Source organism: Danio rerio, chromosome 17 (assembly GCF_049306965.1).
Source record: "Danio rerio strain Tuebingen ecotype United States chromosome 17, GRCz12tu, whole genome shotgun sequence".
Classification (NCBI taxonomy): domain Eukaryota; kingdom Metazoa; phylum Chordata; class Actinopteri; order Cypriniformes; family Danionidae; genus Danio; species Danio rerio.
In genome coordinates, this window is record NC_133192.1 from 14,232,828 (window position 1) to 14,250,000 (window position 17,173).

Genomic DNA, 17,173 nt, shown 5'->3' on the forward strand with positions numbered 1-17,173 from the left:
CTCATTTTGTGATTAATCTTTGACAAAGAAGTTTTCACATACAAAATAATTATTATGGCCTTGCCCAGATCAAGTCGAATCATAAAAACAATGGTTGTATTTTGTCTGCAACTCCAGTAAAGCGTGTTTGTATGGTTTTTGTATTGCTTAATAAATGGGGTTGCACCTCCTTTTTCCATGTTCTTTATGCATTTTGTTACACTTGTGACCCTGTAACTCTGAAATGAGAGTATCAGTACTTTCAGGAATTTTGTCCTTTCTTTTACAGAACAGTTGACTGAAAGTTTCTTCAAAATGCAAAAAAAAAAACCTCTTTTGGCTTCCTTAATTTTTTTAAAAAGTGCTGCTTACCATGAATATTTACTGCATTGATTAGAATCAGACTTTTAGAATCACACAATTTTTTTATATTTTATTTAGCCTACCAAAAATATAAAACAGTTTAATTACATTGTAAATGTAGTGATCATGTTTTTTTAGTATTGATTTTCATTTGAAGGACTAGTTTTAACCCTCTCAAGGCAGACGTTGCTAATTTGCAACAGTTAAAACCATTGATTTTGCCTGTTTCTAAAATTTTATTTGAGCCTGAAAGGGTTAAAACTCCATGTTTACTTTAAACCAAAGTTAGTTCCACAACACAATGGTGAACTTGTGGTTAACTACTATAATCCAAATTTTCATGCGTTTATTTGTAGCCTAGTAAACTATGTGAAGTTTATTCATAAACTTATGTTAAGAGGATCCCGTGCCTATGATTGACCACAGCTGGTCCTGCATTAGCATTGCATGTTCCACCAATTGCATGATTCCTAGCTCATTATAAATAACCAGAAGCTGCGTCCCAAATGGCATACTTATGCACTATTCTACGCCATTTTGTAGTATAAATAGTGTAAGTAGTGTGTTCACACTGAAAACTCTAAAAATAATAAGTGCACTTTAATTACCCGAATGATGCACTCATTCAGCTGCTAAAATTAAGTGTGTAATGATGGACACTTCACGCACTCAACGACCGCAGGTTTGCTTACGTAGCGGAAGGGGCGGAGCTATCGGACGCACATGTTGGATAACTTTATTTATTTTGGATGGTGAAAGCAAAATTCTCCTACGAGAGTGATTATAGCGCCTCCCGATGGTGAATGCGGTTATACTCACGGCAGGTTTTATTTGATAATTCTGTTGTTTATTTCATTGAATTGGCGACCGTCAAACGTCATCAGGGAAACTGTTTGAATTTCCGCTAAGTAAAAAAACATTAGTGTGCCATTTGGGACGACACTACATACATATACTATCCTATTGAGTGTGTAAGTGCATAAGTACATATCGCATGAGTGCATAGTGTATAGTGTGCCATTTGGGACGCAGCTAGAGTCTCTTACTTTAGATATTTTTGTCTCGAAGAATCCCTCCCTCCAGCCCTACTCCTCCCCTTTCCCTGATAGGGAGACACGGCAGCCAAGTGATTAGCACTGTTGCCTCACAGCAAGAATGTCACTGGTTCAAATACTTGTCCAGTAGACGTTTCTGCGCTGAGTTTACATGTTCTCCTTATGCACGTGTGGGTTTCCCAAGGGTTCTCCGGTGTGCTCCCACAGTCCAAAGATATGTGACAAAGGTAAATTGACCAAACCAAACTGGCACCATTGATGAGCTTTTATGTCGCAGTCACATTAAAGTTTGTGCGTGCAAAATTTTGTAGTACGGCGCTGTGAGAAGGGGCGGGATTAAACAAGATGATTAGACATTTAAAAAAGCGAGCAATTGGTCGAGAGGGGTCTGGATGCAGACCTGGTGCAGTGCAATCTGAGCTGCATCCAATGCTTTTTAATGGGCTCACCTAACCCCAACCCTAACCCTTCCCTTTACAGTGACGCCACTCGCTCCATTTGAGTACATTATATTTGACATTGCATCGCTGAATGATGCAATCTCAGCTTGCATCATAAAGAGTGCATCCAGATACTATTGTATTGGTCCATATTTTACATTTCTGTTGAGAGAGGTCATGTTTTGATCCTCGATTGATCTCGCGCACTCAAGTGATGTGGTTTTGCAGGTCACAGTTCACCAAGCTTGAAGTCTGCAATGCAGCGAACTGCGAAACTTGTCACAAGAGCTTGCATTTTCGGCCTGACGCATTCACATACGTATGAATGGAAGTCTACAGGGAGAAAAGTGTAGTGTGACCACAGCTTTAATCAGCAATCTCTAATCGCCTTCAACCATTGATAAGTAGGGGAGTTCTCGAGACCTACCTGATTGCAAACTCCCCTCTCACTTCACAAACTGGAGGGAGCCCCGGGCTCGAGGGACAGCATAGCAAACACGCTTTATAATCAATTATCAGCTAAGTGTGAACTCTTGAAGACTAATTTGATTCTTTGATTATTTTCAGGTCTCTACAAGTTCTTTACCATATGTCAGTGGTCCTCAAACTGCAGTACGTGTACCACTAGTGGTACGCAGGCTTTCTTCTAGTGGTACACGGAGGAATGAAATATGTCATGTACATGCTACACACATTTCAAAATTTATCAAAATGTATATATATATAATATGCCATATATGACATATAGCCAATGTTTCTGAGGTAATATGCCACGTTTTTTTTTTTAACTGTGCAGCTGCTTTACTGGGCCTGCTACTGTATTTCAATACTGCTCATTTTGGTGGTACTCGGAGAGACAATTTTTTCTGAGGTGGTACTTGATGAAAAAAGTTTGAGAACCACTGCTTTATGTGATCCTGGACCACAAAATCTGGCTTATGTTGCATGCATGTGTCAATGGCCCAAAATACACTGTATGGATCAAAATCCTCAATTTTTAATTTATGCCCAAAATTATTAGAATAGTTGTAGACTTATAAAAAGTAAATCTACTTCCACAAATATTTAAAAGTTTTTTTTATTAGTAATGTGCATTTATAAGAATGTAATTTGGACATATGTAAAGATGATTTATCATTATTTAGATTTTTTATCATATCCTAACGAAGTATACATCACTGAAAGCTTATTTATAGCGTTGTATTTATTTATTGAGCTTCAACTCTGAAAACTCGACTGACAGTTTTAATTTACTGGAACTTCTTTGTTAAGCTGCTTTGACAATCTACATTGTGAAAGGGCTAGACAGATAGATAGAAGATAGATAAAACTCGTATTATAATATCCTAACGAAGTATTCATCAATGAAAGCTTATTTATCCTGCTTTCAGATCATGCTAAAATCTCAAAAAATGTACAGATCATTGGTGTTGTGGTCCAGGGTCACCCATTTCCAAGTGCACTCGAGCGCCATCGTTCTACTGCTCGGTGTATGGCAAAAATAAGGCATTTTCGGAGCGAACCAACGCCACCGCCTAATTGCCTGAAACAATAATACACGAAATACACCGTATCTCACTTTAGCTTTTTTATCGGACAGCATATACGCTTCAATATAATTAATTCACATCTCAATGTCGTTCAGCACGTACACTATAACGTCCTGACAAATTCCCAGCTGCCCCCTATTAGTTTGATGAAAGTGGACTAGTCCAATAGTATTGAAAGCAAAGCCCATGATCGCGCAGTTGTTTGTTTTCACTCAGCGCAGTAAGCAGGGCGGAGAGGAGAAGAGGAGAGGCACGGAGTTGTGTAACGGTTAACGTTTTTAATTAATCTTCACTGCATCTTTCCCAGCCTCCTGCCATGGCTCTGTGCAGTAGCGTCGGAGCCTTGGCGTTACCCAGCGAGCTTATCGTCCACATATTCTCCTTCCTGTCAGACCGAGACAAGCTCCGGGCCTCGGCCGTATGCACCCGCTGGAGGGAGTGTCTCTTCTACCCTGCGCTGTGGACGGAGCTCAAGCTGCGCATCGGCGGGGGAACCAACGGCGGCGGCTCTGGATCCGACCAAACCCCGCGGTTGGAGTTCCTCATGCGCAAATTTGGTTCATTCGTGCGGGAGCTGCAGCTGGAGTTCGCCCCGGTGAACAACTACTTAAGCCCGCTGCAGCACGGAGTGGACGCCGTCGAGAGCGACCCGCAGTTCGCCAAAGATGCGATGGTGACATATTTGGATCAGGTGTTGTGTGTGCTCGGCAGTCTGCGTAATAACAGGTAACTAGCTATATGAAGCTGGGAATCGATTTTGCATGCGTCGGTGTTGTTGACGTTACACCTCCGTTTCTGGCTGCTTTGCTTTGCTTACATTTAATCAGCACCAGCAGCCATAAACAAACCCTGCGCATTACGTAACGCTCGTGTCTGAAGCATCGCATGGCTGCCTGCTTTTGTGCATAACAGAACTGCAAGATCACCTCATAACCAGTTGATATTTTTGTTGCTTATAAGAAATATTGCTGTTTGCACATTAGTAGACAAACCTGAAGTGACGTGTAGCTGTCTCAGCGTTACCAGTGCTTATTTATTGGATGCTTACTAGTACTAACGTTAGTTTTTGACTCATTAGTGACAAGCAACTTATCCACTGATGAGCCATTGAGTTGTGTTTAGATGTTAAGATTATAAGGTTTTCTTTGTCAACTATTATGCATTCATATGGTTGAAAGTTTTTGTTTATCTTCCAATAATGTGTTATAAGTTACTGGTATATATTTCAACATATACAGCTTGTGTAGCTTCTAGCACCTATTGTTTGATATTTAAACTGTACCAGGTCTTACTTTTTTTTTTTTTTTTAATTAGGTTATTATAATTGCTTGCTTGCCATATGTAGTTGGTTAAAAATGCTAATTTATAGTTGCATTTAAAATCTAACTAATAAGATTAGAAAAATGTTAATGTTGTTAGATTTATCTAGCAGAGAGGTGAATAGACTGATTGATTGATGGGTAGATTGACAGCTAAGATGGATGGCTAGGTTGAAGGATGGTCGGATAGGTGGTTGATTGAAATGGAAATAGATAGATAGATAGATAGATAGATAGGCAGGTAGATAGGCAGGTAGTGGGTAAGGTGATGTACGTATGGGTAGGTATATAGATTGATAGGTAAATAAATAAATGTTTGTATGTATGTATGTATGTGTGTATGTATGTATGTATGTATGAATGGTCGTCCAAGTTGTTACATTTTTAATAAATTATAATTATTAATGCAGTTACAAATACAAATATATTTACAAGTTTAAATATAGTTATTAGTATTGCTTACAGTCTTATTTTTTTATAGTTGCCTCTAATAAGAAAATGTGAATTGTAAGAATTGTTAGGTAGATGGACAGATCTATCTAAGGGTTAATTGGCAGATAGACAGATAAATAGATAGATAGATAGATAGATAGATAGATAGATGGATAGATGGATGTGTAGGCAGGTAGATGGATAGGGTGAAATATGCATGGCTGGGTATATAGATTGATAGGTAAATAAATGTATGCATAAATGGTCGTCCAAGTTGTTACTTTTTTTTAACATATTATAATTATTAATGCAGTTATAAATACAAAAATATTTGCAAGTACAAATATAGTTATTAGAATTGCTTAAGGGCTTATTTATAGTTGTGTTTAACACTCTAACTAAGAATTAAAATGTGAATAGTAAGAAATGTTATGTAGATGGGCAGATCTATCTAGCAGAGGGGTGAATGATTGATGGATGGATGGATGGATGGATGGATGGATTGATGGCAGAGCGGAATAAATCCAGGTAGTTAGTTGGATAGTTGAGTAAATAGATATTTAGGTGAGTTGGTGAATAAGGTGATGAATATATGGGAATGGATGGTTGGTTAGTCAGTAGATGGAAATTTAAGACAAGTAGATAGTTGGATATGTGGATTGTTATGCAAGTAGATGGATGGTAGGTAGTTATTAAGATGAGGTGATCGATGGGTAGATTGATATTCAGTGGCAAAGTAACGTTGTCAGCTTGACTCCATTGAATTACTGTTGGCTAGTAACAAATGATAGTTGTGTCTAATATTTGCTAGTTCATTTGATAATATTCTGGCCAATGTCACGGGAAAAACAAGCACTTGTAACACAAATGGACACTAGTTTTTCTAAGTAGTCAGTGTTAAAACTGCTGGCTAACCTCCCACAAGCCTTACTGGATTGTTAACATTCTAACTAACTAAAAATGTTTAAACAAGACCTGCTTTTGTGCTTCATACTCTTCAGCCTTCATAGATGTTTCCTGATGCTGATTGTAGCCTACTGTTCTATTTCTGCACAACAGTAAAGCACTAGAAGGACACCTAGCGCAGCACTTGCAGTTTAAACAATAGGCTTTAGTTTGAAAAGTGTAAAGAATGGAGAAAAAGAGCTGATTATTGTCTGTCTGGTGTAGTGAGAGATAGTTGGTCGGCACTTTGTAGGATTTAACCATTTAATGTGGTTATTTCTATATTTTCACAGAACCATCATTTCTGAATAAAATCATAAATCATTAAAAAAAACAATCATCATTAAAAATAAGGAAAATGAACTTTTAAACTCGCCATGTTTTTAAAGTGATTCCTTCATTCTCACTTGTATAGATTTGAGAATAGGATGTTAATCAGTTGACTTCCTTTAGTTTTTGCAAGACTGATATATTCCCTTTTTCCTCTTCAGAAACCTCCAGAAGCTGAGTCTGTATGGGGACACATGTATTCTACATGAAGATGGCATTTTGGACAGCACTTACCTCAGCCAGGTCGACCAAGGGGGCAAGAAAATGAAAGAGTACGTTTACCTTTCACCCACATTAGCAGATTACCATCTTATGCCATGTTTGTGATGCATTTCCTCACATCACTTCCCATAAGTATATAAGTTTGAGTGTGGAACAGAAGAGTATGCTAGATTTGGGACATACTACTTCCTCATTAATGGATTGTTATGTCGGTTATTTGCCTCATACCCTGTCAATCATCTCGTCACATCATCCACATAAATTTCATATTTAATTTCTTACCATATTGGAGATGCAGCATCAAGGTAATCAGAACAAATATTCTCAGGTTTTTCCATAATTATTTAAGTCAATGACCGAACACATCTTTCTAAGTCCACGGTGTTGTTGCGGATGAAATATACAGCGGATAACAAGAAATAAACATATTCCAGATGGTTAGACGTTAATGAAGAGAGTCATTCAAATATCTTTACTCATGCCCTCTCTACTTAACTGTCTTACACATTTGCCATGTTTGACACTTTTTGCTTGTATTTGTACTTCTAATCAAATTAACACCAAATGCATTGTGGACAATATTAGCATAATTAAACTTTAGACTCTACCTGAAATAGTAGACCATCTGGGTAACTTTAGAATACTTGTTTCTGGGGCTGCACAACATCAAAAAAATTATTGCGATAAGCGTATTTGCAATATCCATATAGCAGGGAAGTGCAATTAATTAAATTAGTTTTCTTTGCCAACCATGTATGTTCTGTATGCATGGGTTGTTTATCCAAATCTGAGGCCTTTGCTATTTTCATGCCCACCTTTTCAGTAGGTGCTATTAGCTAAACCATGAGCTGAAAATAAATACTAATGCTGGGAGCAGTGTTGCCAGATACAGCCAACTTTTTCCAGCCTAAATGCTGTTCAAAACTCGCACGGAAAACAGCCCAAGATATTATTCATTCATTAATTTTCTTGTCGGCTTAGTCCCTTTATTAATCCGGGGTCGCCACAGCAGAATGAACCGCCAACTTATCCAGCAAGTTTTTACGCAGCGGATACCCTTGCAGCTGCAACCCATCTCTGGGAAACATCCACACACACACATTCACACACACTCACACACACACACACACACACACTCATACACTCATACACTACGGACAATTTAGCCTACCCAATTCACCTGTACTGCATGTCTTTGGATTGTGGGGGAAACCGGAGCACCTGGAGGAAACCCACACGAAGGCAGGGAGAACATGCAAACTCCACACAGAAACGCCATCTTCGCCGAGGTTCGAACCAGCGATCTTCTTGCTGTGAGGCGACAGCACTACCTACTGCGCCACTGCCTCGCCCGCCCAAGATATTAGATTAATATTTTATTTATACACCCACCGAGACTTCTTTCAATTTCACATTTGACATTTATATAAATAAATCAATCTTTTTTTTTTTTTTTACAAAACTCAAAGTACCATGGTATAACTACTCTAAAGAAATATACAGTCTACTGGCCATCAGCTGCCACTATGAGAGGAGGAATTAAAAAACGTAATTGCTTGAGGGCTTTTGACCTATTTCTTGCGCATCTGGCATTATAATATCGACAACCTGATGGTAACAGTTTAAAGGTGTATGATAAAGGATGCCTCATCGTTGACAATCATGCGAGCCTTATTTGATATTTTTTCTTTGCATAAACTCTCAATACTCTTTAACTCTGTCCATTCGTCCCTTTTAAGTTTGTCCAACATCACACCCAGATATTTATAATTTGTTACTGACTGAATGAGCTCCCCATTAATTAATGTGGGATGAGTTTTGCTTTGTGCTGTCTCTCTAAAATCAATAACCATCTCCTTAGTTTTTCGAATTATAATGTGTACATCTTGGTCTGATTATTCTAGGATCCAGCAACTCTTCGAAGAGATCCTGTCCAACAGCCGGCAGATGAAGTGGCTGTCGTGTGCGTTCATGCTGGGTGTGGTGACTCCCTGCTCTCTGGCCTCCCTCTCCAACCCCAGCAGCAGCTCCCTGCAGCACCTCAGCTTGATAGACAACCAGCTGCCCAGCCTGATCTCCACCCTGGAGCTGGAGCGCCTCGCTCACCTGCACTCTCTGTCTTTAGACTTCTGCGACTTCACCTCAGACATGTGCCGTCTCCTGGCTTGCGGTGACCGAGCGCCACTCCACCGCCTCTCCCTCCTGCTTAACGGTGCTGCTCTGGATGTCAAGCCTTTGGACGGGACTGCGGCTGAGGATGACTGGAAAGCACTGGTCCGCCGCAGCACCAACCTGCGTGTCTACATCATGGGAATGGACGTGCACAGCCAGGATCTTCTGCGCGTGCTGAAGCCTAGCGTTCCCCTGGAACGGATCCACCTGGATAGCTACAGCACATTGGTGACGGATGGTGTCATTGAGCTTATCTCGCAGCAGTACCACAAAACCCTCACACACTTTATCCTGATGAGGGATGATGCTGGATTTCCAGACCTCAGCGTCAACCGTAACGAGGACCCGCTGGTTCTGCTTACTTGGCGCTGTCTGCACCTCGCGGTCTTGATCATTCACGGTAAGGGGACATTTGATTACTTGTTTTTTTTTAATGAACATGGGACAACCTCCCTTAATGCCTGGTTTATACTTCTGCGTCAAGTGACCGGCGTAACCATCGGCGCATGCAACGCCCGTAGCTGTGCATTTATACTTCTGCGCGCTGTCTCTGTTGGTCTGCATTAACACTTCCGAAACGCTAGTTGGCAGTGAGGTGTTAATGTTCCTCTGTGTCGAATTTCTTCGCTGCTGTTTTGCTTTTCCTGAACACTTCCTGGATGTACAAGTGGCTCAAACTCGCTCATTTTGAGGCTGGAACGGGCGGACGTGCAACAACTTTAACTATGAGGTAAACACAAAACAAAACTTTCCATCCGGAGCTCCTTCTCCGGACTCCACACTTGTAAACAATCGCTCCATTGGGCTCGCGCCATTCGCGCGGCTCTCGGTCCCGCCCAGACTCGTCAGTGCTACCAAGCCGACCAATCACAGAGCTTGCGCTAAGCGTCGTTGCGACGGGTTGTTAAATTTTTTTGAGAGGTGCACGTCAGTGACGCCGACGGCCACGGCGAAGGGCGATGCGTCAACGCCATAGCATACCCGTGCGTTTGACGCAGAAGTATAAATCAACCTTTAGTCCAACCCCCCTCCGAGCAACAAATAAAAAAACTTGACTCCTCGATTTAAAACATTGTGCAACACAGGTAATGAATTTCTCTTTCCTCACAGGCTACACGGTGTGGTCCCACAACCTAGTGGCCATCTCTCGTCTGCGTGGGTCCAACCTAAAAGTCCTGGAGGTGTCCGAAGAGAGCATTGATTTTGACCCGGACCAGTCGGTGTACATCGAGGGCGACCCTGTCCACAATCTAGTCAAGGAGGTGTCTCTGGGTCTGGGCCGCGTCTGGCATCCCTCCATGGACAACAGCGTAGTTCTGAACGAACCCACTCAGCACTTCCACCGCGAGATGCAGAGTTTCAGCGCGGGCATGTAGACGCACCAAACGCCCTCTCTAACCCTGTGCTTGGTGATCTTTCACTAAATGGGCCCTTCTCATTTTATTTCCTCCCCCTTTCATTACTTTCTGATTTTGTTTTTTTGTTTTTGTAGTGTGAATTTAATCCTTTGTATGTGCTGTGTTTAATCAGTATTAGCTCTATATTTATATCTATATCTATATATCCTGCTTATTACTAGGAAAATATAGTTGGCTATTGGTTTAGTAGCTAATTGAGTGAATGGTAGAGAGGGGCTTTTATACTGCTAGCTTGTACAGTGAGTTGTTCATTCTCTCGCTTTTGTCTGTTTGTTGGTTTCCCCCTTAGAAAGCGTGGAGTTACCTCAAACTCTCAGTTGATCCTCTTTGGCTTCTGCAAGGACGAAATCCCACGTTCACCGTTGACCTTTTTATAGGGAGATTAGTCTTCCAGCCAAGGGGCAGGGCTGATCCACAGCAGTTACGACCCTTCCTCTTTGTTCATCAGTGTGTGATTGTTATTCAGAAGTGAGGATTAGTGGAAACGACGTGTTCGGGACGTAGATCCCGCTGGTTTTTCTCAACCTGGAAGTAGACGCACCTCTGCTGGTGAAACCAATCGTAGAGGTTTTCAGTCTGGTGTTTGACACCTGCATGCTGACCGCCCTGCAGCACAATATCTGGGCCCAGCCATAGGTGTTTTGTTCTTGTTTTCTTGTTACTGTTTTTTTGTTTTGTTTTAAAAACTCCTTCCCGTCTGTCTCAGGTAGGCAAAAGTTACATGACAAGGAAGATGAAGATGACGGTTATGATATTTTGGCGAGAGTGAAAACAATCAGCTTTTCCTTCAGTTTTAATTGTTCTTCTTGAGTCACAGTTGCCTTGAACTCTCCCCTTACTTCTTCATCATCAATGCGTTTCTGGCCTCGGATCCAATCACGAAGTGCGTCAGCTGGAAAACGAAGGCTTGTAATCGAAAGCCGAACGCGATTGAATCTGGGCCATGGGGTTTATTATTTCATCTGTTAAAACATTAGATGGCGGGAGACAGACAGACATTTGCTTGTTCCATATCTCAGGATTCCTGCACTTGCGGTACTTTTCCAGTTGAAAGCTTTTGTTGAAGCTTCGTTCAAAGGGTTGGCGTGCTCGATGGGCAAGGTTTTTGGAGCTCTTCCAAAAGAATGCGCTTTAGAAGTTGCCGGTTTTTATTTTCTTCCTGTGTCTGATTATCCATAGTTTAGCATTTTGAAGTTCTCGTGTGTTGTTCTTTGATTTTACATATTGTCTGTTTGCTTTATTTTTTTAAGAAAAAGAGTCAGTCAAAGGAAGTTGTGGTTGCTTGCGTAGCTGAAATAAGTGAATGTCAAACTAAAGCCTTCTTATAAAAAGCGGCAGCGCTTTTTGCTCTGCAGAATCCCCTCTTTCTTGAGCATATCTTTATTTCACGTGCTCGAACAACGAAGTGAATCGTCAAAGAGCGGAGTGCTTTTTAAAACCGTTAAGTTGCCTCGTTAACTGTTACTCTGTCAGGCCTCAGAACTTCCTGTTATTTGGCGGTATCGACTACCCGAAGCCAAACCAGGTTCGAAACGGAAGCCATCGCCCCAATCTTTTTCGGAAGATCTGCGCTTATGACAAAAATAGCCAAAGCAAACCTTTGCAGCATGAAAACGATCTCTATATGCAAGCTTATCAAGTGAGGGGTGACCTTATGATCTTGTGAGGATTTATTATTATCTGTGGTCCAAAAAAGATTTGAAGCAGTTAACCAATGAGGTCGAACAACTCTTGGCACGTGCACGAAGGGTTGACGTGATTCGACACCTTAGAAATGCGAAGCAGAGTTCCAGCTTGACTAAATGTTGACAAGTTTACAACCTATTGTGGTACCCATGTCAACATTGGTGAAAACGGCAGGTTTCCGTAGTTGGTGGCACAGAACGCAAAAAGGGCGGCGTCAGATCTGTAAAACTTGCTCCCTTTTTGATTAACCAACAGATTAAATGTGCTGTTTTCAGGTGCGTTGACATTGGTGCCAAACTTGCTGTATTGAACATGTCGGAATGCTCTTAAACGTGTGCCAGTAGTGGGATTCTGTGTTTATTCTCTCTTTTTTTGTTGATTTAGAAACGTTCTACTTAGTACCAGCACCAAAAAAACAAAACGAGTGTGTTCTTAATTCGGAGCTTGTACGTTGGTTTTTCCTGAAGGACTAGAGTTGACGTAGAACGACAGCGTATGACGCGTTACAAATGGCGAAAGCATTCATACCGTGCCTAAAACCCACAATAGCTTTCATTTCAAACCCATGTCATTCGTACGTTCCTGGTCGACGAAGCGTTACAAAGACAAAAACCATCAGTGTTTCTCGTTTTTCTTTGCAATCTTACGTGTGCATGCGAATGTGTCGTGTTATCGTTGATAAAGTGCATACATCAGAGAAGGAGGTGTGTGTTCAGAATAAAGCGTACCACTTCCTCAGCAGTGAACAGGATACAGCCATTCTCAGGGTTATTGTTAGACGTGTGGAGGAAACTAAACGAGTCCAATAGCTCAGGCCTCTCACCATGAAAGTTTGCATTAATGAAGAATCTTCTCGACAAAATCACTGGATTGAACTTCTGTCAGCGCATCATCTGCGTCAGCTGCCAAAGATAACGGTGATACGACTCTCTTTCATTCTTTCGAAAGTGCCCGCATGCTGGCAGAGGGCAGGGCCAATGGCTGATGGGCCGAGATGTACTACTACTATCGTATTACGACAACTACTATTAGATAAATGTACTAACGGAGGGGTGGTTGGACTTGAGCGGTGGTCCGCAGCTGTGCTGTGGCTATGGTCAACATAATAACGTTAGATCTCTCTTACAATGCACCTGTTTCACTGTGAAGAGTGAATGTAATTTAACTATTGAAAATCAAGGTTGGTTCTATCAGACCTATAAGCTGCTATGAGACGTGTTAGGAACATTCCACTGGGGAGTTAAAAACAAACTAAAATGGCCAAATGTCTGCATGAAATGATTTATTTTTTTACTCTTCTTCTTTTCTGTTTGGTCGGGGCAAGGGGTGGGATCCTGGAATCAGCGTTCGACTGGTCCTGCTATGAAATTCTTGAGCCATGTAGGTTTTTAATCTCGATCGATTTGGCCAGTCGGTTGTTACAACTCAGTCGGATCCCAGTTTCTTTCTTTTAATTTCTGTTTTGTTTTCCCGAAACAACAACAACAACAACAACATTATATGCATTTCACAATCTCGTAGTAAGGAGAACGAGGGCTGCTATGACCCCATCTGAGAAGGTCAGCGTTTTACAGCTTTTTTTTTTTTTTTCCCGAGAGCTACCTTACCGATGATCAACCTCACGCCAGCCTTCGGTTAAAACTAACAGTCCGAGTTTCCAATGCAGGTCCAATCTCGGACTTTATCGTCAAAAATAGAGAGAAAACTATGCAAACGGAATGCATACGATCCAACGGCTCTTAACTTGTTTTGTTTTCTTTGGCTTTTTCTTTTCGTTTTCTGTCACTCAAACGGAAACAACCTAACTTGCAATGAAACTTGGCCTTATTATTGTTATTATTATTGTTTTAAGATCTTGATTCTTCGGAAGCCAACTAAGTTTCAGGGGCGACCGTGGGTTACAGACATGGTCTCTATGAGACTGGCCAGAAGGCCCCAGTTATAAGTGGTACGAATGTTGTGCATTTGTTTAAAATCAGGACAGTTTGCAATAAAGAAGGGGCCATCATGGGGCACCAGCAGTGCTAAGACCACGCTGCTATCTTATAAACTTAACGGGGAGTTAAATATGATGACAACATAAACCTGCATATGCGTATATATACATGTATCAACGTATATACTTTTATGCAACACGTGTCCGGGTTCTATTTATGAACATTGAGATAAAAAAAAAAGTTTATAAGCGTTGTTGTTTTGCAAAAATGGTTTTACCATCTTAAATGTTTAATATTTGGGCAGGTGTGTTCTGTCTACTTTTTTGTCTCCGGTGAGCACACAGCATTGGATTTTATATGTACATCTGCAAACAGGAAGTACTCTGGCACAGGTGTGAACATGCCAGGTGGGAAGATTTTAATGAGAAAAAAAGTGATCTCGAGGTTCCACGATAAAAGAAGGAAAACCTTTGGAAAAAACTTAACTGACAGATATTGGGTAAACCAGCCGAATGTTGATTTGAATTAATGTTGAACGAATGCATTTTCTTTTAATCGGTAAAATAAAAGCATAAAAAAACAACAACATCGTCTTCGTGTGTCTTTCTTTCATACATTCCTGATCTGCAGGGCAATTTGTTAATCACATTGGGTGACTGAATGAACAGTATAATGCTCTTCTCACTCTTTTTGAACATTAATATAGGGCAAATATGCAAACTCGATAATTATTGTCCATATTGAATGATAATGATACATATTCCGATACAAGTTGTTAATGTATCCAGATTTGAAAGAGTACCCCAACAATAACTGACGCCACAAAAAACAGGATCCATTAAATGGCATAACAAGTTTTCGACCGATACATTTTCAGCTGTCAAACATTTGGTACATCTCTAATATAAACACATTTCTAGATTCTCATTGTTGCATATTTCTGCTGTGTGATAGGCTCTTAGATCATATAGAGCAGGAATCACCAAACTTGTTTCTGGAGGGCCGGTGTCCTGCAGATTTTACCTCCAACCCTAATCAAACACACCTGAACAAGCTAATCAAGGTCTTAAGCTGCGGTTACATTAGAGTTTGAGCATGCGAAATTCATACGTGCAGCGCTGCGAAAAGGGGCGGGAATAAACAAGCTTATAAGACATTTTTAAAAGCGAGCGATTGCTCCATGTTTTACATTTCTGTCCAGAGATGTCATGTTTTGATCCTCGATTCTTCTCACGCAGTCAAGTGATGCGATTTCGCAGGTCAGAGTTCACCAAGCTTGAACTTTGCATCACTGCAACCTGCAAAACTTGACGCATTACCCTGCGGTTCCAGTCTGACGCATTCGCGTGCGTATGAATGGAAGTCTGTGGGTGGAAAAGCCCAGTGTGACCGCAGCTTTACTACTTGAAACACACAGGCAGATGTGTTGAAGCAAGTTGGAACTAAAACCTGCCATGCACCGGACCTCCAAGAACGAGATTGGTGACCCCTGATATAGAGTGTAAGAGTCCAGAGCTGATCATTGTTATTGATATAAATTTCATCACGATTTGATATAATATCGTTTTATCAGCCCAGCCCTACTTCAGCCCAAGTAATGTGTATTTATATAGCACATTTATCATGTAGGGCAGAGTTCAGTTCAGATTTCAGTTGCAACCCATATCAAACACACCTGCCTGTAATTATGCCGTGGTGTTCAGGTCCTAATTAATTGGTTCAGGTGTGCTTGATATGGGTAGCAACTGAAATCTGCAGGAAGGTGGCTCTCCAGGAACAGGGTTGGCCACCCCTGATGTACGGCTACACACCCAAAGCACTTTACAATCATAAGGGGCAGGGTTTCTCCACACCACTACCAGTGTGCAGCATCCAATTAGACGGCAGCCACAGGACAAGGACACCGGTGTGCTTACCACACACCTGCTATTGGTGGAGTGGAGAAAGTGATAGAGCAAATGGGCTATCTATCTATCTATATATATATATATATAAATATATATATATATATATATATATATATATATATGCGCACAGCTAGAGTTTTTCAGCCACTTCCAGTGAAAGCTTTATGTAACAATTTCAAATTTTATAAGGTTCCTTTTACAGCATCAACGTAATATAATTACAATACATTCAGTTACATTGGTTTAAGCGTTCGTTTAGTTGTTCAAAGGTAAAACAAGATGAAAGATTGTGTAACCGCTGGCACCGTCACGTACTGGGGTATATTAAACTGTCATAATTTAAAGACATGGCAGTGGAAATGGAATTTAATGCATTGGTTCTCGTCCGGTCAGAGACCCACTCTATATCGTATATCAATCGGGCAATAAAGATCACTGATTTTTAAAGAAATCAGACCTTAAACGTGGAAATTTTATAATGGATAAGAAAGTTCACCGGAAGTAATGAAGCTGGCTGACTGAAATTAAAAGTCCAAGGGCCAGGACAGCAGTATGACCCCCTTACTCTTTATGAAAAGTGCCATGGGACTTTTAATGACCAAAGAGAGTCAGGACCTTGGTTTAACGTCTCATCCGAAAGACAGATAAGGTAGCTTTTAATTTATTTGATAAATCACAAATAATTTACGGAAGCACTGAAATGGCAAACGTGACCAACACTGATATGTCTTCATATTTGGAAGCTAAAAAAGACAAAAAAATCTTGATATTATTTTTTATTTAAATCACATTACAGTTTTTGTAACCCCGTTTGTCATACACCACCCAACCCACCCCAAATTGGATGTAAAGCAGGGAGTTGCTCCAGATGTCCAGAGTTCGAATTCCAGCTTGTGGAATTCTCCACATCCTACCATCCTCTCCCACTTCAATTCCTGTCAACCTACTGTCAAGTCAAATACAGGCAAAAATGGCAAATATATATATATATATATATATATATATATATATATATATATATATATATATATAAACCAAAACATCAAAGTAATCCAGTTCCGTTTTCAGTTGCGGCTTTATTATTAACGTACATAATTTCATCAGACCACATATTAAGGCATGAGCTGTTATTTAAGGAAAACTATAAATATATATATATATACGCTACATGGACGGTTCTCTGTGTACTCACTTGTTGGATTTATTAGTTACCAAAAGTTTTGTTTCAATGATATCCTATTAACAATATATACTTCTTAGACACCCTATATATACACAATTTGACAAACATGAGGACCTTTCATCAACTAAAAAAGCATAATAACATCACAAACCTGAGCATCTAGCAGTCCTGTTGACTTTATAAGTTAACTCCAGGTTCATTAAAATAACAAAATGCTGCACTTCTGCTGTTCCTG

The 17,173-nt window shown here is 40.5% G+C and overlaps 2 protein-coding genes across 11 annotated transcripts in view; one reads left to right on the plus strand and one right to left on the minus strand.

Moving 5' to 3' along the window:
- The first annotated feature begins 3,554 nt into the window (after positions 1-3,554).
- On the plus strand, positions 3,555-13,605 carry fbxo33 (F-box protein 33). Of its 2 annotated transcripts, XM_073928233.1 has the most exons (5): positions 3,555-3,655; positions 3,780-4,113; positions 6,575-6,685; positions 8,540-9,207; positions 9,918-13,605. In XM_073928233.1, exons 1-5 carry the CDS (start codon positions 3,574-3,576, stop codon positions 10,181-10,183), a joined length of 1,461 nt encoding a protein of 486 aa, XP_073784334.1. In that variant the 5' UTR covers positions 3,555-3,573; the 3' UTR covers positions 10,184-13,605. The 2 variants fall into 2 exon arrangements, with proteins under 2 accessions (XP_073784334.1, XP_696143.1); XM_691051.9 differs by having other exon boundaries at positions 3,588-4,113.
- Positions 13,606-16,787: 3,182 nt separating this feature from the next.
- mia2 (MIA SH3 domain ER export factor 2) overlaps positions 16,788-17,173 on the minus strand; it is a 38,908-nt gene continuing 38,522 nt past the window's right edge. For 8 of the 9 annotated variants that reach the window (XM_073927041.1, XM_021467326.3, XM_073927040.1 and 5 more), the window contains one exon: positions 16,812-17,173. This exon is cut by the window's right edge and continues 551 nt beyond it. The gene's annotated coding sequence lies outside the window, so the exon portion shown is untranslated. The other variant, NM_001423208.1, reaches the window with a different exon arrangement.

Bases quoted from the DNA above. Each gene is read 5' to 3' on its own strand.
- fbxo33 (XM_073928233.1), top strand. From the start codon at position 3,574: ATGATCGCGCAGTTGTTTGTTTTCACTCAGCGCAGTAAGCAGGGCGGA. The intron at 6,686-8,539 runs GTACGTTTACCT...TGATTATTCTAG, and splicing joins GGGGGCAAGAAAATGAAAGA to GATCCAGCAACTCTTCGAAG. The intron at 9,208-9,917 runs GTAAGGGGACAT...CTTTCCTCACAG, and splicing joins CGCGGTCTTGATCATTCACG to GCTACACGGTGTGGTCCCAC.